At 30.8% G+C, this 24,597-nt stretch overlaps 1 protein-coding gene across 1 annotated transcript in view; it reads right to left on the bottom strand.

The window, feature by feature from the left end:
• MS3_00008644 (uncharacterized protein) overlaps positions 1 to 11,338 on the bottom strand; it is a 30,343-nt gene extending 19,005 nt beyond the window's left edge. The window contains exons 1-2 of the mRNA XM_051216983.1: positions 11,142 to 11,338; positions 380 to 527 (exon numbers count right to left, since the gene is read on the bottom strand). Of these exons, the coding sequence (XP_051073864.1) occupies positions 380 to 527; positions 11,142 to 11,160 (167 nt within the window). The 5' untranslated portion in view covers positions 11,161 to 11,338. The remainder of the gene's footprint in view (positions 1 to 379; positions 528 to 11,141) is intronic.
• Between the last annotated feature and the right edge of the window lie 13,259 nt (positions 11,339 to 24,597).

The raw sequence follows: 24,597 nt of genomic DNA on the forward strand, positions 1-24,597 counted from the left end.
GGTGTGCTTTTAGGTGTGTACTAACAAAGATAAGGTATAGTTTTGTGTCCGAAATTTAAATGTCATATTCGAATGTTGTTGAAATGATGTATGCAAAAAAGATGCAAGTAACTTTTCATAAATATGGGAGAACATAGTGAGGAAAGCTTGGATAGGCTTAAGTTATTCATTTTGAGTTGTACTGTTGTTGATGTTATGTTATCGTTATACATATTGTGTATAAACATCGTTGAACTATATTCCATTTCCTAAAACATCATTGGAAAATACAAAAGTTTTCAACTTATATAAAAGCTTAACCATTCTAATGGGCAAATCAACTTTATTTTTAAAAAAATTAATATATTTAATGCAACATACAGATAAATAAACAACTCACAGATTAGGAGCATTTAAAAGTGTAATTAAATAACGTCTTGCAAAAATGATTGCTCCACCAAAAGCGCCACCGCCCAATAATACAATAATGAAACCAACTAAAGATGCAATCGGTGAACTACGTAGACAACGTACACATGAATTATCGCCTATAAAACAAATAAATCAGAGTAAATCACTCTATCTATATATATATATATATATATATATATATATATATATATATATATATGAGCAGTAATGATCTAAGAATTAATAGACTAAATTACAATTAAATTTGACTGAATTTGTTGTTAAGGCAGACATATATAGTTCATGCTGTCTTACTATCATGGTATTTTGTTGGCAATACTCTTAATATGAAAATTTGTAAATAATAATATCAAAATATGGGCGTAAGTTCACGAGAAAGTAAGGTATAGCTGAAATTTATGATTGAATAATGAATTTTTATTCTCTTTTAATTAGTGGCATATAAATTAAATTTTAATAAATAATTAATATTTAATCTTGAAATTATCAGTGTAAATCAATGTAATTATTTTGAGATTACATCATAACCAACATCGATCATTATGTTATACTGATCTTCGATCAGTAGGGTATTCTATACACTGAATTATTAGTTTAATGTATTTATTTAAGTATGTTTGTTTAGCCAAAAAAAGCTACAATTTGATATTTAAAAAAATCTTGACAGATTACATAGTGATTATCTATAATATATAGTAATTATATGTATGGTATTTTCACACACTTATATTTCGATTAAGGGTTAATGATCATAGGTTTTATCTTTATAATACTTGTTTCAGTCCATTGTTAAGAATTCTAACTTAAAGTTATAAAAAAATAATAACGTTGAGGCATAAAGTTTCTCATTAACAATTGTGAGTATGATTTAATCGATTTATTCAAAACAAAGTTTAATACATTTCTGTTCTCTTGTAATTGTTAACATTTAAAGATGTGTACATAATAAATAACCTGAATTCCATTGGGATAAGAAAAAAACGTTCCATTCGATAGACTACTGAATAAAAGTAAAATATTTTCTCAGTAATTATGTTCAATCGAATAAAACTTGAATAAACTATAATATATTGAGTTAGAAGCGAAAATTAAAGAAAAAAATAAAAGAAAAACGACATCATTGTTTGCATTTAACTTCAGTCGAAGTAAATTCTATTGTCATGGATAACTTATTGTGTATATAAATTCCTTAGATTTTTGCATGTGCAATACCTGCGTCTACACATCACCTAGACAGATCGTTTCAACATATTTATTTAAATATATTAGCAAAGTTTGCGAGTGTTTTCCTATTTAGAAAAAGATATAATTTGTGAGCTATTATAAATTAAACATTTTACTGGCAAATTATATATAATGATTGAATTTGAGCATTTTTTTACCAAGTTAACCTTTGGTAGGCTCTATTACTTTCTTATTCAGTCATTCCGGAGATTGTTCAATGAATCGAAAATGGTGATGACTACATGTCATTCTAGCGTAGCTACCTTGTTAAACTATAGACAAACAATAAAGCAATTACACTTCGCCGTTTATCTAGTCCTAACTGATTTTCTATGAAGTTTTCTGTAGTTCTAAAGTATACTCTTATGTAACTCAAACATGAATGACTAGGATTATATTCAAAAACGAGTACGTGTTTTGTCCTCTTCCCATCCGACACATGTATAGCGAGCATTTTAGTATTAGTACATCTTTATCGTTCGCTCTTTTATACTAAAAATATAAATACTATTTATCGGTGCAAAATAAACACCGTCTTGATATCATCAAAAATGTAAGTCTTGTTTTCTCGAATTTCTATCTAACTCATCTATGACTTAATAGTTGACCAGTCAATCAAATAGGCCGGTTGATTATCAAGGCGATGTTCACTGTAACTATAATTTTAGAATCAGCCGGTACTTTGATTTTATAATTTTATCTCAGTTCCGCTATCTGAGCAACATTATTTTAGTAGGAAAAAATGTATTTCTAAGATACGACAAAATTCATCTGTATTTCACACGTAATGTTATGAAATATTGTGTCTACAAAAAAATATGACAAGTAGAACGTTTAAGAATAATGTATTAAGAGTTCAACCGTTGCAATTACTCCTGCCTTATTTAATAAATATATCAGTATTGATTAATTTGGAAATAATGTTTGAGATAAGACATGTAAACACATAAACTTCATAGTATCCTGACAGTGATTCTTCTATAATGAAACATTTTTCACATTTTCCTATTTGAAATCTTTCATTTATTATGAAACTATAACTCCACCTGTAGCCATTCCAGATCTACTGATGGTCCCAAGCTCAGAGAGAAGACGGGTTTGAACATATGATCAAAACTTCATTCCGTAGAAAACGACTTTGCTAAAACACGCTAACCAGAAAGAAAAACAAATTAAACCATTTAAACTCTGTACTGAGAGTTGAAGGCTCTTCATTTAGAAGAGTTATGATGCCTCATTGTAAAAGACGAGATTTTTCGTAAATCACGAAGTCGATGTCCCTTTTAGGTACGTTGAATGTCCGGACAATGTAAGAAACTAGAAGGACCAATCAAGTAGCTGCAGAAATGCTGAGAGATAGTTTGACGGAACAAACCGTTTTCCAGCTGTAGAAAAAATTAGGAAAAGACGCTGGGTGTGTGTAGGACATGTTTTGCGAAGATCACTAGTCTGCATCAAGACGTCACCCCAAACCTGGAATCCTAAAGGTAGAAGGTGAAGTGGAAGAACTAAAAACACGCTGATTTAGAAATTCGAGGGAGACATCAAAAGAATGAATAGTAACTGGAAAGGAGAGCCGAGAACAGTATTGGTCGGAGAATCCTGGTCGGCGACCTATTTTCTACGAGGGGTAACAAACGTTAGAAGTAGTGTTATTATTTGTAGCAATAGTAGTGAAATTATACTTTTGTACCACACAAATTAAAAAAGTATTGCTTTGGGTGACTGAATTGTCTAGTTTTCGAATAAACCCAATAAACCTGGCTTCGATAATCAGGTTGATATTAAGGTCATTTATTAGCAAAAATCGATTGACTTCCCCATTTCTTGGCGATTAGTTCATGTTCGCATTCGGAAAAATCAGTTTATTAAAGATTTTATAACGTCGAGGTCAAAATAAAAGGTCAGCTAAATTTATATTCCAAGGAAAGAAAATATAAGTCATTCGAGGTTAATAAAGTGTTTCGAACAATTATGTTATGAAAAGGAAACAATATATACTTTAAAGCCTATTGTGAGGTTTAGGGTTAATAGCAAACGCTTAATACTATTGATAAATAATATGACTATTTGGTTTGGTGGGTTAAAGGGTTAACATATGACCTATATTCGTCATTTGTTACCTTACAAATAACTCTTAGTCATGCTTAGTTGAATATTCCGCACACGAACAGTAGATTTATTTCTGTGACGTGAATTTACTCAGTGCATCAATGACTCGGTTCACAAAAAATTTGGTTGAGGGCTTTGCTGATGAGCAGAAATGTTCGACCAGCAAAGTCTTCCCCCTATTTTATCAAAACAATAGTTCTGTTCTGATAGTATATTACTAGATCCCAAACCTATCTGACTATTGTTGGTTTAAACATTCCTGATCTGGAACACAACAATGAGAACATGCTATTTTTAAAGTTTTATTCATGGATATGTTTTGAAGTGATTAACTTCAAGTCATTTAGACACTTATCATCATTTATTAGGTATTTGGTGTTTGAAAGTGGACTACTGTTTGGTAGATCAAAATGATTCCGAATTAATCCACATTTATTTACAGAATATATAGATCTAAGGGAAAAGGAAATCTCTTTAAGAGATCAAAAAGTAGCATAAGAAACGATGTTGAAATTTGGTCGATTTTAGTTTATGACACACAGATTCTTCAAACATTTAGTATTCATGAAGAGAGAAATAGAAAGTAAAGTTTTTCAGATTGTTTAAATCAGAGTAATTTATATAGAAGAATTGATAACAGGATTCATTATTTTATATTTTCAATGCAAAGATTGTTGTGATTTGAATAAAACTGTAAATTTCCAAAAGATACTACTGATGAGTAATTTCTATAACTATGCAAGAATGATTCGTACACACAATAATAATATTTTGGCATTACACAACTGTTTATAAACATTACATGAATTAGTATACTGATATTCAATTACTTTTCAAAAAATTCCTATATATGCTATGATTAGACTAAATTGCACTGGTAAATACCAATTGTATAGAACAATTCTAAACCTCTTACCAGGGTAAATGAATGTTTGTTTATGAATAGTGAATATAAATTATATTCTATGCCTGAAGTGAAACTATACTACAAATTTAAAATTATAAAAAATTTCGTCCTATGATCCTGAAAATCAATGAATAGAAGTTATATATATATATATATATATCGATGTTATGTAACGCAGTGTTTTGTTTAGTATTAAGTAAAAGAACCCTAATATGGAGACGTAATCATGTTGGTCTTGAACCATTGTGTAAGAATCCGACACTACACAATCTTCAAACTTAAGTGTCTCTTGGTTTGAAGTGATCATCTTTTGGATTGATTGTTTGATTTAAATATGAAGTCTTAGAGGTAAACAATTCATTACAAAGAGTGCAATTACCGATTTAAACACTGACTTACGTCATAACGCTTATATAAAAGGTATTGTTTTGTAAAGGTCAAAACATCTAAATATTGGGTCATTGTGTGGAGCAATGTTACTTCCATCAACAGTGGTAGCTGAAAAATTTAATAGAATAAAAGTTCGATTCTACTGCCCTGATTTTTTAAAGATGCAATTATCTCATTAAGTTGATGATTCTAATGAACCAATTAATCAAATTTACTTTCTAGATAGACATTACAAAAGAGAGTTGAAGGTCGGTTATCTTTTGTCAGACATTGTGATTGGTATTAACCCATCGTGTGTGTATTCAAGTTTCAGATTAATTACATTAACATAATTTTAGAAGTATCTTGATAACTTTAAAAAAGAATGAGACTCTTGAACATTATGTGCTTAACCGATTCGATGGAATCCATACATAAATCCGGAACGGTTAATGTTGTAAATAAAATAAGAGTTTATATGATCAGAAAGATCTTTAGGAAGTACCAAAGGAAATTTCAAATTATTGCGATTGAATATACAATCTGGTTTAAAGAGCATTGTGGGGGGGGGGCGAATTGAGAAGATTGTATACAAAATGCTAAGTATCTGCTAACAATTGTCATCTCATAATTATATATATAATATTGGTTATATATTTTGGTCACTTTAATAGTTGTGAAATAGGCACGTCTCATCGTAAATGGTGAAAGCCTAATCTTAGATTTACAAAAAATGATTTTATTAACAGCGTTTAACATGTGAATGGTGTCGCACAATCAAAAGATATAAATATTAATGCGTTCATTTATAAAGATTATCAATTGATGAGTGGTTTCCAATACATCAAATAGATGAAAAAGGAGTAAGATAAGCGAAAAGCTATTAAAATAGGTTACATAATAACTGTAAAGTTGTTTTAAAGAATTTAACTAAATTGAAAATAATCACCTCAATACGTTTATACAATGACGTTTCTGAAGTAAATCAAATAACGGAGAAGTAAAAATGAGGATCATAATGTCAGTGACAAATTGAAAATTCTTTCCTTTTATATGGTGAGTTGGGCTCAACAGCTGCTTGACTAGATAAACTCAATGAAATTTTATTCTGTTTATTTATAAATTATTGTGAACGAACTCATTATATCGAAAACATGATCGGTTGCATCGTTAGTTACTATGGTCACTATGGTATACATTTCGTTTATCTAGAATGTAATGACTAAATTAGATATATTTTAGCTCAAAGCAGAAGTTAAAATTCTTTACTATTTACAAAACACTAAGAAATGTAACTAGGAGAAATTTTTAAGGAAATATTTAAACCAACTTATGTATCAAATAAACGATTTTACGAAAAATCTTATTTAAAGCTTGTTGTATCTTTAAGCCCGGCTAGTTATCACGTGATTTAGTGACCAATCAAAATATGACTTATTCAACCTTAGTACTATGCCAAACCAATGACGTTCGACCAATATGAGCAGCTAGCATCCTTATTGGTCCCTCCAGTTGAGTCCAGAATGCCGATAACAGTTTCTACTATACGAATCATCTATTTCAAACATACTTGGTTTATAAACCAACCAAACAGACCGCATCAAACCATAAAATAGGAAATAACATTTATAGAAAATCAAGCCAAAAAGTGATTGTGAGCATGAGAGATTGTAGTCAATAAAATCAGTATCATTTAGAATAGTAAATTGTATCATAATAGTCTATAGATCAAAATAAAGCTTGTAATAAGAGAAATATAGATATACATAATCTAGTTACTGAATAGTTATACTATATATATATATATATATATATAATATTAGTCCATTAATATTTCTCAGAAGTTACCCGTAATTCAATCTTCACTAGGATATAACAAATCTATTATTTATAAAATATTTTGAAATGATAATTCCGCCGACAGCAATTTTAGCAATTCAAACATTATTCCAGTGTTAAATTCAATTAAGTGTAACAGTATGAAAATTTATCATTTATTTTCATATGACTAATAGCCTGAACTAAAAAACAAAACAAAACATTAGTCCTAAATGACAGTTGAAATGTAAAACTGTGTATATTCTCATCTTGAAAATTAACAAATATTTTAGTTTATATTTACAAAACTAACAAAAATCTAATTTGTTTTAATGTTTTAAACTACAATTTAATCGGCATGTATATATGTATATGTTTTTCAATAAATAGGTTTGAATGAATGTCACTATTTTTGATAATTTGCAAATTTGCAAATATTTGTATCGGACAACTGTTCCCTTCAAAATTAAAAAAAACTGGGAAGCTGTTTTTATTGGGGTCAAGCATTGTAAGACAAATTTTAAACGTATGTAAAATTGTCAGAAGGGGTTTTGTGGAGATTTTGGTAATTTCACTAGTTGAAATCATGAGTCAATTGAAGCTAGACCACCATGGAAAACCTGGAAGCACTGGATGGCCGTTTCGTCCCAGTATGGAACTCCTCAGCAGTTCGTGAAATTGTTGCTTTAAAAGGAAAACAATAATCCATAATTAAAAAAATATATTACATATACGTTGAATAAACTAAGTGTTTACTTATGTATTATAATTTATTGACTTGTCAGTGTAAAAACTAAATAGATTCTTATCAGAAATAGAAATGAAAAATAAACGATTCGCTTGAAAAGATTGGGTTTTATTTACTAAAAATTGCATTTTATGGAATCAGTCAAGATTAACATGGAACTCTTACGAACAAAAAAGCAGTTTGATAGATTGTTTGTGGTGTATCACGATAAGAATTATGAATGTTAGCTTATGAGAACTGTTAATGGGCAAATACGATACATATATTTTTATTGTACAATTGTTAAGTAATTAAACTGTACATAATCATGTTCATCTTATTGTAAGCTTTATTTTGACTCATAGACTATTATTATACGATCTAGCATTCTTGAGTTATGCCCAGTTTATTATTTACAGTCTCCCACATTCACAGCCACTTTGGCTAGATCTTGTACAAACGTTATTTTCTATTTTATGGTGCAATGTGGTATGTTTGGTTTATATATAAACCTAGTATGTTTGAAATACATAATTCATATCGCAGAGGCTGAGATTGATGTTATGGACTCAACAGGTAGGGGTAGAAGGAAGGAAGGACCGATAATGATTCTAGACTGCTCGTACGGGTTTACGCGTCATTGATAAGGTCGATAAGTCACTGTTTTTTAATTGGCGGTATCATTAAGTTATATACTGATAGGGCACAAGTTATGACAGTTTGCCCATTAATGCCGTTTTCTATTTACGTCTAGATAACATTTTGAAGATATAGTTTCAGACAGATCAAAATTTCGTTTGTGATGATCTACTGTCATTGTTAATATACTGAAATTCCTTATCACAGAACATGAAGTCTTCAGTTTTTCACCTAGTACTGATGGAAACAATCCTGCGTTGAGTAGTGATTAGTTTTGAGATCAGTCTTAAAAAGACATAGGTTTGACCTATAAAGCCAATCAGGTGGATATTGAGACAGAGACTCACCGAACGTCATTGGATCGGGATAGCATCATATCGCAAACTAACTAAAGTTAGCAATAAGAACTGTTAGATGTTCACTCATCTATCGAATTGTACTAAATCTAAAGTTCCTAAGTTCGATTTCACATAGATGTTGTCAGTGTGCTTTGCTAAAATGTTTAAAACTAGACAAAATAGCTATTAAATACTTCTTGATTTATAATGATTCTCCAGTTGTAACCAGTTTGTAATGAAAATCGCCTGAGTGATCCAGTTGTTTTTATTCGAATTCGTTTAAATAATGATTGTTACTTCTACAATTTTAACTTAAAATTATCAGTAGATGTTCATTAGGACTAATACAAAATAGATTGTTAGTGTTTTGCCATAACTATCCAGATATTACTTTTCCTTCAGAAATTCCGTATATCCTTTATAGTTTTAATTTATTGAACTTCTTAAATTGACCGGTTTTATACAAACAAAGAAGATGAGTCAGAAGTTAACAAATGAGTTAAATTAAATGAAAAGTTGGGTGGTCAATGGATATTATTTTAATTTCGATGATGATTGACATCATAGACAGAATTTGCTTGGAGAACCATTAGACGACTGTCCCTTCGATTCAGGAATCTGAAAGTAAATTGTAAATCACTAGATATTAAAATCTTGGGATCTATATCATAAGTGCACATAACTAAAAAGCCCCTAAAATAAAATAAATGTTATTATCTTTAAATCCTTGTTCTTACTGCCTTTGAGTAACTAAGGGAAATCATCTGTATGAAAATTTAAATTAGTCTTTTACAAAATATTGAATAAAATTTATGAGAAAGCATAAGCTTGTTTTCATAGATTAAACATAATTCTATCTGATCTATTTTTTTTTAATTACAAACTTTGTTCTAGTAAAATTTCTTTTCCTAAGGCAACCTGATATCTTGTTCAGTAGTTAAAAGTTAGAGATTTCACAATTTACACAATTATATCAAGTGAAGTTAATAATTATTTAGAAAGACAAATAAATATCTGTTTTTTTAAAAAAAAATTATGGTTCAACCTATTTTCGAAATTTATGTCTATATTGGATTAATTATGACTAATGGAAAAATAGAAGATTTATTTCAGCGTCTGTAATCTACCAATATTTCAAAAAGCCTACGTCACTACGATCTGTGATGTTACTTATAAGCTGACACTAATTCGAATAAGAGTAGACTGTAGAATACACTATAATATGAATTACTTATTGAAAGTGTATATGCTTTTATTTCAAAAAATGAGTGTATAACGGAATTAAATACGTCAAATACGAGAATGGATGTTTGAATACATTTATTTTGTACATTCATTGATCTGGACAGACAATCAGATGAACGAAGCGAAATGACGCGCGGTGGAGATGGCGGGCAAGTCAAATCGATTTAATCAAGCGTTAATCAATCTTTATAGTCACACGAGCTACAGACATGTGATGAGTAGAATAAGATGTACACACATATACGCTAATGTAAAAACAGTCAAGGTTGATAAGTGAATAATTATCAAGGTCAAAACGTGACTGAAGAAGAATAAATAAATTAGCCTTTCCAGAATCTAGAATAAGTTATATAGGCTTGACAAAATAACCTACATTATAGTATGCTCTTTTAAGTGTCTGAGTATGTAACATGACAAGATAATGTTTATCTGGTGATTGTTAGATACCTAGCCTGTCGCATGCCCTGATGGTGTTCTCGTAACTTTCGGGTTGCCTGATCTGCCAAGGGCGATGGGACAGTGCATGATGCTATTGTTGTGTGCTAGGTTCAAAGAGAATTGTATGCTATATGCATGCAAATCCGTCCCGTTATTGTTCCTATTTGTCCCAAATGCCCTGGTATGGCCGAGAGTGGGGTGGGCCCGCCCTCCCTCTCGAAATGCTCTCACATGGCCACATGTATACAGCCTATGCCACAGAAGTCCTACTCACTGCCTTCTCGTGGCAGGGGTGTTGTTTACGAAATTGAGAGGACGAAAAGCGAATGTCCGGCGCTTTAACCGGATTCCAAACCAATGGTGCACATGGGTTCCAGTATTCTGTGGGAACAAGTGGCGTATGAACCAATTTTCGGTCACCGGCTACCATGGGACTGCATCTCCTTACGATGCTCCACTGCCTTGTGGACCAGACCTTTAGGTCAAAGGCTCGGTGTGTGGCCCCTAAGGAAACCACCTGCTTCGGTCTGGGCACCCGGACAGTATCACAGCCCCCACAGAAATCGAATGATTTATGTGGCGCATATCTATTTGGTGCCTCCTTTACCAATATCTATGTGTTAAAATAAATAAATAATAAATAAATGTTAGATAACAGTATATATATATATATATCAAGATGACTGATTTGTGAAGAAGTCTGTTGTAGTTTATAATAAGATAAAACATACTAATATTTATAACTTTGAAAATTCATCTTAATAAAGAGAACGTTTTCATTTATGATAAAGTCTATCTTATTCACTATTTGTCTAATGAATATAAAATAACAGATATAGTTTATACATTGACAATTTAGAATTTATTTCAGTTTTTGGTTTAAACACAAACAAACAAAATTAACATTTCTCACCTTCATAATATTCAGACATTATGATATTATCCTCAATTAATATAATTAGATAAATGAAATTTCAATGATTTAATAAATTATTTATTTATTAAATAATATAATCCAACTATAGACTTTCAATTGAATAAATTATTAATATTATTTTTTTTTTATATTTTTTGTTGTTGAGGCAACTTGATTATAATTTTTGATTGTTTGCTTTACTATTGTCAACTTTCTAATCTAATGGGCTTTTATAAAGTGTTTAGGATTATTTCGATTTCCCAATCAAAAAATAATAATAATAATTTTTTTTTTGTAAATTATCCAATCATAATAAAATGTCCATTACTACTATAATAAGCATTTTATTCAAATGGAGAAAATAGACTATATCAACTGACATTATATTTAAAATACTTTGACTGTACAACAAAAATTAGTAGGACAGACATATACACATGAATTGATGAAAAGCGGGGGGGGCGAAAATTGAATTGGATATGGGAATCATTAGATAATCGATAATGCCTGACCGAGTAATTTTTTTTAAAAATTTTTTTTTTACAAATCAATCTGACCAATAAAACAAATCGAATAATATTGGATACTTTATGAATGAAATAAATAAATAGAAAAATAAAACTATTTTTGTAAAACTAAAATTGACTAGTCAACATTTAAAATTTGTAAAATATTTCTGTTAATGTTGTCAAGGTAATTACTCATTATTTATTTATATAGATTGATGATTGGTAGAATATAGTCATTCAAATGATAGGACACAAAAAAAAACATTAGAATATCACGTTCGTAATATTATGTCGTACAGTTTTAAGGTTTTATGGTTATTTTAACTAATAAATATGGTATGTATCCAAACAAACCAGTGATCTGGATTTTGGAAAAAAGAGATATATATGTATATATAATGATTGTGTTCACCCTATGATGTACATCCTTATACCCTTATTGTTAACCTTGTGATTTGAATTGATCTACAAAGTAGTTTAAATATATGTCTCAAAATTTATAAATTCTTACAAACGTATTTTAAGAAAGCTTTTGTTATTGTCAGAGATTATCCGGAGAGAATCAAAAAGCACTAGGAGGCTGTTTCTTTTCAAGTTAGAACTACCAAGTAATAGATACTAAAGACATGCAACAGAATGAATAATCTTGATGTTTTACAATGAAGACTATACTTTTAGATTACAACTTTTAGAATTTGATGAACAGGTATTTCCGAATTCAGACAACTAGTGATTAAAAGCATGGATTATTCAGTGTCTAAATTGATAACTAACTCACTCCTGAGATTACTTTGTCCTGACTAGTCACGATTTTACATTTGATCTTGAAGAATTTCATCCTAAACTTAACCATCAATCTTCTAATGATCATAGTTTTCAGTTTATAAATACGTAAATCAGACGTAAGCAGAAATTCACTTTCATCAAGTGAAAACTAACTATAAGTCTATGAACATCAGATGGACTTTGTGGATATTGTAGTAATTTCAATGGTTAAGATCATGAATCAGTTGCAGCTAGACCACCATAGAAAACCTGGAAGCACTGGATGGCCGTTTCGTCTTATTGTCGGACTCCTCAGTAGTTGAAGTTAGACATTAACACCGTTGGATGCCGGCTCAGTGGTCTAGTGGTTAAGTACTCGTGCGCGAAACTAGTAGGTCCTGATTCGAATCTCGCAGGGGCGAGGTCGTGGATGCGCACTGCTGAGGAGTCCCGCAATAGGATGAAACGGCCATTCAGTGCTTCCAGGTTTTCCATGGTGGTCTAGCTTTAACTGACTCATGATCTTACCCATTGAACTTACTATAAATCTATGAGTTTATTATGTATTTTCTAAACAGAACGGAAATCATGTCTTATAATTAATAGTAATTTCTTATGGGATAAATTAATACGAAAATGATATGTATGATAATAGACTGTATGTTCAATTCATATTTATGTAATAGAATCAATAACATTCGTTAAATCATTTGCTATTTATAGTTATAACAAAATCTATTTATTGCGCTGTACGTGGCAGACAGAAATTCAGTATTGTAAGAAATGTTATAATATTGCAGAGATAATCCACCGTAAATATATGTGAATATGTGTTTTCATGTATACTTGATCTGATCAAAGATGAAGGAGGGAAAAATATGAGAAGTTGCAAACCACCATTACTCGATTTTTGGTCGAAAAAAATGATTAATATAATTGAGGATTTTTCTACTAAATGGTTATTTCTTTAATACTCATTGTTTTATAAATTGACTTGTAATCGTAGTATATATGTGTATTTATTTATTTAGTCCGCTTGCCTTCAGCTGTTCAGATAATTTACTGATAAATGTACCATTGATATCAACTCTAGTTTTTTTATCAAATAGAAGAGGGCTGTGTATATTCAAGACTCGACAATGCTGTTGTTCATAACACCCTTAAAAACGAGAATCTCCAAGCCCAATCAGACGAGAAGTCAGAAACGAAGGAGTTTGAAGATTTATTTGAAAGATAGTCAATGTATCGAGGTGTGTGATTTAATCTGATTTGTTGTTGAGAGTGACGCGTAGCACGGCGTACTCTATAGTGATTTGTTGTGGATGCTTGACCAAGGGTCTTTAGCTAAGGTATATCCAGTGAAACGAATGAGATCGGCATCAATGTCGAAGTCTTGCAGAACTATTTATTTTGAGGATAAAAACAAAAGAGCTAAAACAGTACTTTAACTAAACGGGTAAACAATAAACATAGAATATCGTCGCGCCACAAATGGTACTAGTAATATTTACATTCGTCAGTTTTCTTTTTCTGTATAATAATAATTCATTAAATCATTTATATTGTCTTTATCTATTTTCGCAAAGACTATTTGTACAACAAGTGCTAGGGTTGGTATGAAGCAGATTTATATTAGGATTTATAAAACGTGACCAAGTATGATTGTACAAATGTCTATGAGTACATTTCAATATAGATTTTCAGAAAAATAAGGTAAGTATATGATATAAACGGTATACTTTAAAATGTTTCTGATCAGAGTTATTAGTTTATAAAAATAAAACGGTCAATCTATTAAAACAAATATTCTTTTGAGTGTTGCTAGCTAATTAAGATCATTCCATAGTCATACTAGAACGGTTTATAGCAGAAAAGTTGGACAGAAAAACGTATATTAATAATTGCTGATATATATAGACAGGAGTTGGGTCTGAATAATGTACAAAGTCTAATTAATGTTTGCTTCCAGAATGATTAAAGGCAGTAAATCGGTAAGGTTTTTACATTTGTACTTATGCAGCTATGTGATAAATCCATATATTGAGAGAGGTCGCTCATCACACAGTGATATCCACTGAGACTTGCTTACGACAGTTACCACGCATGGAGGAGCATAGGCCGTCCATTAGCATTCTTCACTCAACTCTGTTCTGGGCAAACTTTCCAGTTGTTTCTAGCTGCTATTCATTCTCCTGATGTCTGCTTCCAATTCCCGGCACAATATGTCCCTTGATCTTCCTCTTTTCCGTTTCTCTTCAGGATTCTAAGTTAGTGCTAGTTTCGTGATGAAGTTTGATGAGTTTCGTAATGTATGTTCTATCCACCTCCAATTTCTTTTTTAATTTCCTTTTCAGATGGAAGTTGATATGTTCTCTCAGCGGTAGGCTGTTGCTGATGGTATCCGGTCAACAGATATTGAGTATCGTATGTAGACAATTGTTTATAAATAACTACACTTTTTGACGATGGATGTAGTAGTTCTTCAAGTTTCAGCACCGTACAGTATAACTCTCTTTGCGTTCGTATTAAAGATTCTGACTTTAGTATTGATTGACGGTGGCTCTGAGTTTCATATGTTCATCAACTGTAGGACTGCTGTCCTTGCTTTGCTAATCCGTGGCTCTACATCTACATCTGGTCCACCTTGTTCATCGATCATAATATCCAGATACGTGAAATATATCACCTATTACAGAGTCTCTTAATCAAGTGTGATTGGGTTGGTATTCTCCGTAGTGTATTCGGGTATCTTGCTTCTTCCTTTGTGTATGTTGAGGCCTAATGATGCAGAAACTGCTGGTACACTGTTTGTTTTGACCTCCATCATTTGTTGTGTATGAGATAGAAAGGCCAGGTCATCTGTGACGTCCATATCGTTTAGTTGCATCCAAGCTGTCCATTACATTGTATGTCGAGGTCTTCATAATCCAGTCAATCACCAGAAGAAAGATAAAAGGGGAAAGTAAGCAGCCTTGTGTGTGTCTGATCTTCACTTGGAATGTTTCAGTCAGCTGTCCTCTGTGCAAAAATTTGCAGTGTAGTCCATCGTATGAATTTCGGATGATGCTGATGATTTTTTCAGCTACCCACACCATTGTATCAAAGAAGGTTCTACAAGGTTCTCCTATTCACTCTGTCATATGCTTTCTCATAATCAAAGAAGCTGATGTACAGTGATGAGTTCCATTCAACTGATTGTCCAACGATGATCCATAGTGTTGCGACTTGGAGTAGTTTTTAATTCCAGTTACATAAGTATTAAGGGCGAGCTTACCGTACAATTCTTGACCACTTAAGCAATTTAGTATGGTATTAAGACTTTTTTTGAAGTTTTAAGAACTAAGCACAGCGTAAACAAAATACATTTAAAGTGAAATTATATTTATACAACTCTCACTGATTACAACTAAAATATTTTCAATATTTCACTAGACAGTCTATGCTATATGAACTAATTCAAAGAAATAATCAGCTGATCTAGCTAAATACTGATATTGTACCATACTTTGAGTTGAATCGTAATGATCATAGTCTCATAAATCCATTAGTAATATAGTAGAACAAAATGATATTTTATATTTAACTTATAAATCATCTTATTCAATGAGTATTATGTACTGTAAAGTCATTTTTAATTGTATATTCAACATTAAAGATATAATTCAATAGAATATCTTGATTGTTTAAATGAATGATTTTATTTAGTTTATTAATCATTTAGTGATACATACAACAGATCATACCATAGACTAGAGTATAGTGATAATCTTTGTAATCATTTTATAGTGATATTTTGTATAACTAGATATTTCACTTGAAAGAAAAAAATATCTATAACCTATTCTAGCACATAAAAAATTACATAACTATTGATTGAATAAAGATCATTTATTTATATTGTGATTACATAAAGTTAAAAATAAATAAATATTGTAAAACAATAGAAAAATTCAAATATTCTTGAACATTGAACAGAGATGATGAATTTTTTTCGAAAATAAATTATAACAAGATAAATTGACTTTTAAGTAATAAATATTTTAATGGTTGAGATCATGAGTCAATTGAAGTTAGACTACCATGGAAAATTTGGAAGCATTGGATGGCCGTTTTGTCCTATTATAGGACTCCTTAGCAGTGTGCATCTTTGATCGGGCCTCGCGAGAGTTGAATACAGGATTTATCGGTTTCGCGCGCAAACGCCTAACCTTTAGACCACAATAGGACGAAAAGGCCGTCTACTGCTTCCACGTTTTATATGTGATCTAGCTTTAATCGACTCATGATCTCAACCATTGAAATTACTATAATATCCACAAAACCCGTTCTGATAGTAATAAATATTTGATTAGGGAAAAAATTATTTATTTGAAATTAAATGAAAAGAAAAAGTGAATAAAATAATCCGTCTTAGGTTTCTTTCTTCTTATTCTTTCTAGATAGGATGATTTAATAGTGATGGATTAGAACTCAATAGACTCATTACAATTGATGCATTGGGATACGGTATATTGTTAATATAGGTTAATTTAAGTAGTTGAATTTAGTAAGGTCTTGATAATTTTGTATATTGGAATTATTTGTTATTAGTGTACGGTCATTGATTAAGTAATTGTTATTTTGTGCGCTGATAAGATTAAATTCTAAGAAAACTAATTACTCAGTTAGCTAGATTAATAAAGTCTTAATTTCGTTCAGTGGTTGAAGATGTTTAATCAAGAAAAAGATTTGGACTGTGTATATTTTAGTGCTCATTAAACAGTATTAATTCGACCTTTTCATCACGATGTTCGTATTGAAGAATAAATTGAGTAAAGTAAAAGTTTCTTCTGAGCGCTGTTTGCATAACAGAGATTTCCCAATTGGATGTATAATCATTATAGATGAAGTAGTTTCGAAATTATTCAATAATATTCATTACAATTTATTATCATAAAAAATAATGATGAGCTAGTAACAGGGTAGATGTAAACATTAATGAACTAGTCAATAAAACTGATTGTGTAAGTATAAGAACAAGAATTGCAAAATACAAGCGCAGTTCTCAAGAGATTAGTTGCTTAAACAGCTGATCAGATTTAAAAAAACTGTACAAATATCTCATAATTAGAATTAGTGTATGGAGGAAGAAATATTGAAGGTTTGAGAGAGCTGGATGGGATTAAACAGATAACTTCACAAGTAACTCTTACATTAATATGATGTGCATTACTAAGTAAATGTTCAAAGATAGATTTTATTTATTGTGCTGATCTATTTTCTGTGAAACCATAACGGATCAATTTTATTGCACATACTCATTTACCTTTCAAAAAATCATGATTTTCATAAATAACAACAAACTTCCAGTAGGGTATTATCAGAAGAATTCAAATTCAAGCTCTTTGTCACTTATGATGCAGATGTTTGAATAATCATTTAAAAAAGATTATTTCATTACTTTTACAGCTCTAACATTTCTTTTATTTTTCAAAACGTTGATTATGCACATACCCGTAAATGCCTTGGTAAGGCCAAGAGTGCGGAGATTCAGCTCTTCCTCTCAAAATGCTCTCACATAGCCACGCATGTACAGTCATACTTACTGCCTTCTCGCGGTAGAGGTGTTTTTTAAGGAACTGAGAGGACGGAAACAGAATTTTCGAGGCTTTAAACCGGATGATCCGCCTCAGGGAGTTGAAAAGCCCTGGTTCTAAATCAATGGTGCACATGAGCTCCAGGATTTTGAAGGAACAAATAGCGTATGAACCAATTATTGGCCACCGGATACCACAGGAATCCAAAATGATGTAAACAGGAACTTCAATTGTAGCAGAGTCCTGATTCACATGACGCATACTGTTTTATCAAATCTAAATTGTTACACTGTTATGACATTCATTTAAATAAATAAAAGTGATTCATTTTGAGAAATGTTACGAAAGTAATTTTCTTTTTTGGTTGCCAAAGTTCATTATCATTTTTATTTACCTATTTTCTGATTTGATGTCATATTAGCCATAACGTAAAATCACTTCCTTGACACTTTCAGCTAAGAAATATTTATGTCCGGAAGTTTAGGATATTCAAATCCTTAGACACCTTTTTTTATGAGTCATTGTATTATTATAATGCTTTTTATATCTAAATTTTAGTTTAACCTGGAAAAATTGCTCAAGTTTTCTTTATTTTCAAAATAATCTTGAAAGCTTTATCTTCTACTGGTTTTTTTATATGCTAATTTATTGCCCTGTTTGGTGAATATTCTTATATGGCTGGGGTTGGTTTAAATCGATCTTTATTTTAAGTATCGAGTAAGTCTTTACAAGATTTATCATTTGAATTAGCTGAGATAAGAAAGAGGTTAGGAAACTATTGTAGAAAGTAATGTAGAAATAACACCTAGGAATATCTAGTTCCTTAATGAAGTTGTAGCAGTGATCCAAACAAAATGTTCAGTTATTAATTCAGCTTATTATTCTGAGAATGTCTAAATAAACTACGATATTGGGAAGATATTTAAATATAGCATACTAATCTTAAACAGAACAAAAACCTTGGTTTATACAATTGTTGAGTTCTTAATATAGAAAACTTTTTAACACACTTCAATATGAAGCACTTAATTTAGTTATACCAATAAACAGTTGATTTCTGAACTTCACTAACCTCAGTTATTGATTACAGTAATAAACCATATACTTGGTTTACTGAAAATGACTTACAACTACATTGTTTACTACAGCTTATAGTTATTGTACTTCTTTACAAACAAAATTTAAAATATTGTGAAATGATTACATGCAAATGACTAAACATATAATCAGTATGATAAATATTTAACATTTGTCATTTTTATCATGTTAACTTTGTAATAACATAGATGTTAGTCAGTTGAAGTAAGGCAGTTAAACAGGATTTATGTGCATAATCACATGTCTCAATTAAACAACAGTTGTTATTCTGTTGGTAACAATAAAACGCTAAGTAGATTGACGAAACAATAATGGAGATTTGACGAAACATAAATTATTTCATATCAATACCAACAGTGATGTCATAATCTGTTAGGATTATTTTCTCAATGTTTAATGCATAAACCTAACAGAGATTTCTTATGTTTAATAGCTGATAAGGTATATGTGATCACAGTTCTTCTTCATATTCTTGAATTTTGTCGAATTTGTAAATCTGATTCAACAAACCATGAAAACACAATGTTCTATACCTATTCATAGTCGCATGGTAAGATACTTGATTTTCTGAATAGAATATCTAAGTAAATTGAGTCAATATAAAACAAAGATTTGTAGAAACTACTTCATACGACGCTAGTTTTTATTAAAGACTGGGGTATAGCATCATGAATTAACATAACTTAAAATTGTAGAATGTTCAAATTTTATTCATAGTTCTTGGTTTGATCACTTACGAAATAATGTGCACATCGCTATGAAGTTTCTCGCAATAATCTTATAGCTTTGCAGTGTAACTTCGTCTCCAGACGATTTCATTTCTCGATCAATGCGAACTCTGGTTATTAGTTTCGTTGATTGTTTCTTATTTTAATTAGCTAAGATGAAGGTATTTGTCCTAATACATTGAAGCAAAAATTAGTTTTGTAATTTTTTTAGATGCCTTTGGTCAGATATCCCAAAATATCTGATAAGATATTTGTATCTAAGAAACAAAAGTCAAATTGAACAAGTTTAAGCCTATGATCAATAAGAATTGTAGGGAGAAATAGTACAAGCCATACTAATTTGAATATTAAAATAAAATAAACAGTATCAAGATTGTAGAGATGGATGATGACTAGCATGTGAAATTCAGGAATCAAGTTTCGTTCTATTTGGAACTCATCAATCCAAAGATTCTAACAACCAATGCATATACAAATTGAAATTAATATCAGGATAAGTTTGTTATTTTATTGGTTACAATTTGCAAACAACCACTGTCAGTTTTTGAGAAGAAATAAAGAGTTTAAAACCATAATATATAGTTTCCTTTGTTCAGTTTTTTTATTGATTTTTAGTTCGAAAACCTACTTCACGTGGAGCTAAAATGTAATGATTAACCAAAAACTTAAGGTTCATAAATCATTTTCTGGATTAGTAACTAAGTCCAATTTAAGAACAAACTTAGAATATCCAGGTCATAGGAATCTCTTGTGAGTTGAACAACAATGTATGCTTTAGCGTTTAGCAATTTCTTTGTAAAAACCAAAATTTATTTAAAAGAATTTTATACATTTTTTCGTACATGTGGAGTAGTAAAAATCCTAAGCAGTTGATTAAACTAAAATATGTATTTAGTCATTAATTTAGTAGGTGAAAATGTTTTTATCAGTATGGAGTTGTGGAGACAGTTAAATTTTTGATTGAGATCATGAATCGGTTGATGCTAGACCATAATTGAAAAAGTAGAAGCATTGGAAGGTCGTTTCGTCCTATTGTGGGACTCCTCAGCGGTTCGCGTCTACGATCCTGCTCACGGGATTCGAATCCAGAACATTTGGTCTTGCGCGCGAACACCTAACCTTTAGACCTCTGAGCCAGCATTCAACAGTGTTAATGGAAGATGGTCGCAAAATTTCATGAATTGGTTGAGGTTAGATATTAAAACCGTTAGATACTGGCTCAGTAGTCTGGAGGTTAGGTGTTCGCGCGCAAGACCAAATGTCCCGGATTCGAATCCCGTGAGTGGGATCGTGGACGCGAACCGCTGAGGAGTCCCACAATAGGAGGAAAAGACCTTCCAATGCTTCCACGTTTTCAATTATGGTCTAGCATCAACCGATTCATGATCTCAATCAAAAAGTGTTTTTGTTTTTTAAATTTAAAATGTTTATTTTTCTGAATTATATTGACAATTTCTACAACTTTCATCTTTATACTCCGAACAAGTTGATTTTGGAAGTTAGTTACATATGATTACAGGATATTTAGTAGAATATAATTAATCATTTTTATTAGTTAAAACGTTTTCACATTAGACGTTATTGATCTGATGATTATGACTTGATATACAGAATTGAGTTTAAAGTTTATTGTAATTTTGGTCATTAACTATTTAAATGATAGATGACTAGTATATATCATGGTTTAAGGTGATAAATTGTTAAACTATGTACATAACTGAAGTTTGAACACGTTAAAAATAATTATCAGACGTTGATCACTGGATAGACGGTACACTTTGAAGGAATAACTTTAAAATACAAAATGAACTTGAGTACTCAAGAATGGATTTTCTGAAAAATCAAAAAAGTGATATTAAATACTACCCGTTTTCTACCTAGATTATACACAATACTATTTATATGTCATTTCTATGTATTTGGGAATTTTTATTTTGTTTTATGAATGCACGATGCTTGTTTAATAATTTAAAACTTGTTCGTTTATTCTCGATATAAGATCAAGAATAGTTCTATTAACTAATTCACTATTTCAGTATAACTTTATCAATAGACTAACATCAACTGAAAAACAAAATACTGTTATAAAAGAAGTAGGCATTGAACAGATAGTACTTTTAATATTCGTCAGTAATGAAAATAAACTAAAAAAAAGAAGCAGCACTCAAATACTCAGATTCTTATAAACGAATTCTGTTCTGAGATGGTGGAGAAGATTTGTAGCTTAGGTGGATGATTTTGGTGGAGTTTTGTTCTCTGAGCTGGATGGTTTGGTCGTGGAGCTTTCATCGTTCTTCTGAACGACATCGTCAGCACAAACTTCAGATAGGAGTGAAGTGTTCGAATTTCTCCATATGTGTTTCACAGGTCGTTCTGTGCACCTCGATGTTGATTGGTTCTTATTGACCTTAAATTTGTCATTGTTTACTTCTTTGTTTTGGTTGTGTCTCGAGGTGCACAGAACAAGCTGTGAAACACATATGGAGAAATTCGAACACTTCACTCCTATCTGAAGTTTGTGCTGACGATGTCGTTCAGAAGAACGATGAAAGCTCCACGACCAAACCATCCAGCTCAGAGAACAAAACTCCACCAGAATTCTGTTTTGTTTTACAATATTCAATAAATAAAAATGAGTAACCCATACATTGTGTAATAGTTATCTTAATCATAACAAATAACTACTATTGAGAATAGCCTCACAAATTTTAATGTTTTCCAAAGTTCAATTACATTAAAATTAAGAATTCTAATTGAATTGTGAATAAAGCGAAATGTTTGATTGATATTAGTGTCTATCAACAACTTACCTTATTTGTGTGGATAACATAATAGAAAAGAATGATAAATAATATTCATAGTGATGAGAAAAGTAAAACAACAACAAATGAAATAGGAATAATGATAAACAAATTTTGTTTTCTTTTCTGAGTTGATCAGTTTTGTTTATTTAGTTCTTCTGGAACAAAATAAAATGAGTCAATCAAATCTGTTTATGATTTAACAAGTAGCATTCAAATTTGATAAAATTATCAGTGTGAAGTAAATAGCAATTGATTCATGTATTCAACTATTGAAATTACTATAGCCTCCAAAAAAACCCATCCTTTTTTATAATAATCATCATAAGCTGACTAGTATTATGATTAAAATGCTAACTACTGACTGGTTTCAAGAGTTTTTTTTTTAGTTCCAGTGAGAAACCGTAACTATTGGAGTTCAACCGTATTTGTTGTGAGGCAGTAACTCACTGAAGACGATAGTGAATGGTGGCGAAATTTTCTGGATTGGTTGAAGTTAGACATTAAGACCGTTGGACGCCGGCCCAGTGCTCTGGAGGTTAAACATTTGCGTGTGAAACCAAGTGACCTGGGTTCGAGTCCCGCGTACGGGATCGTGGGTGCGCACTGCTGAAAAGTTCCATATTAGGATGAAATGGTCATTCAGTACTTCCATGTTTTTCATGGTGGTCTATCTTTGATCGACTGATGAATTCAACTATCAAATAAATAGTAGAATGTAGCTGAACATTTTGTCAATAGTAAAAGTTTGCTCAAGGAAGGTGTTGGAGACGTAATTATATATGCTGGTAAAAATTCAGCATCAGGTTAGTTTATCTAATTGAAAATCTCTGAAAAAGTTAGTCACTTTCATATATTTAGATGGATATTATTAGGGTAATGCACTGTTTATCCATTTAATATCATAATCTGTCACATTAATGTATTTTGACATTTATTTGTTTCTATATAAAGCACATTAACAAGTACATATATTCTAAGATATATCAAGAAAGTTGGCTTATTACGTCAGCACACACTTCCACTCTAACATTATTGCATCATTATACTATTTACTCTTTAAAAAGAATATAAAATTGTTTGCAGAGTAGCATAAAAACTTTACAAATCTGATCAATCTATGTATCAAATTAAAATGTGCATTTTTTTGATCAGGTAAAATACAGTTGGATCAGTTACAAAAATGGGAAATAACGATTTTAGTGGGTAAATGCACGTCATTAAAAGTAACAAAATTTTTCCAAAATTTCGTTCAATTTCATCATAATCATAAGATATTTCGAATAAGCTCTCCCCCCCGCCGCAATAAAACTGAATACTAATGACGGTAATTTAAAGTTTACCATTAACTGAATTTAGATTTGATTATAATTTATAAAAAATGTAGACAGTTAGACGTTACTGAGGACGTTTTACGTCATTGTATACTGTTTCAACTTCAAAACAGTCGAATGTATCAAAATTCTTGGAAATATTTATTAAAACAGTGATATGCAATGAGCTCAATATTTCAGTTTCTACGTTGTTGTGTGTTTCTTTTAAAAAAGATCTTGTGACAACAGTGATTAGGATTAAAAATTTGAAAGATTCTTCAGAGAAGTTTAGAGATAAGAGCTAATTCAAAATAATACTGATTGTGTGTGTGTGCGTATTGAATAGAGTTTCGTGAATCACTGGTCAATGTTATTGTTCCATGGACAATAAGAATTATACTCAAAACTTTCCAATAAGTTGTTGGTAGGTAGAAGGAAGGAAAATTATAAGATTTTACGAATAGGTTGTTAAATGTATATTCATTCAAATAATAATTTAGTTTACAATATTTGTGATTAGTTACTAGGTGGAACTTTAGACCAAAAACTAATATATTCATACGAATCAATACTATGATTTAGTGATTTTAGTTGTCATAGAAATTATTTCACATCGTATACTTGGAAATATTAATGAGTATAGTTATCAACTATTAAACTTTA

The sequence above is a fragment of the Schistosoma haematobium genome, chromosome 1, assembly GCF_000699445.3.
Source record: "Schistosoma haematobium chromosome 1, whole genome shotgun sequence".
NCBI classification, from domain to species: Eukaryota; Metazoa; Platyhelminthes; class Trematoda; order Strigeidida; family Schistosomatidae; genus Schistosoma; species Schistosoma haematobium.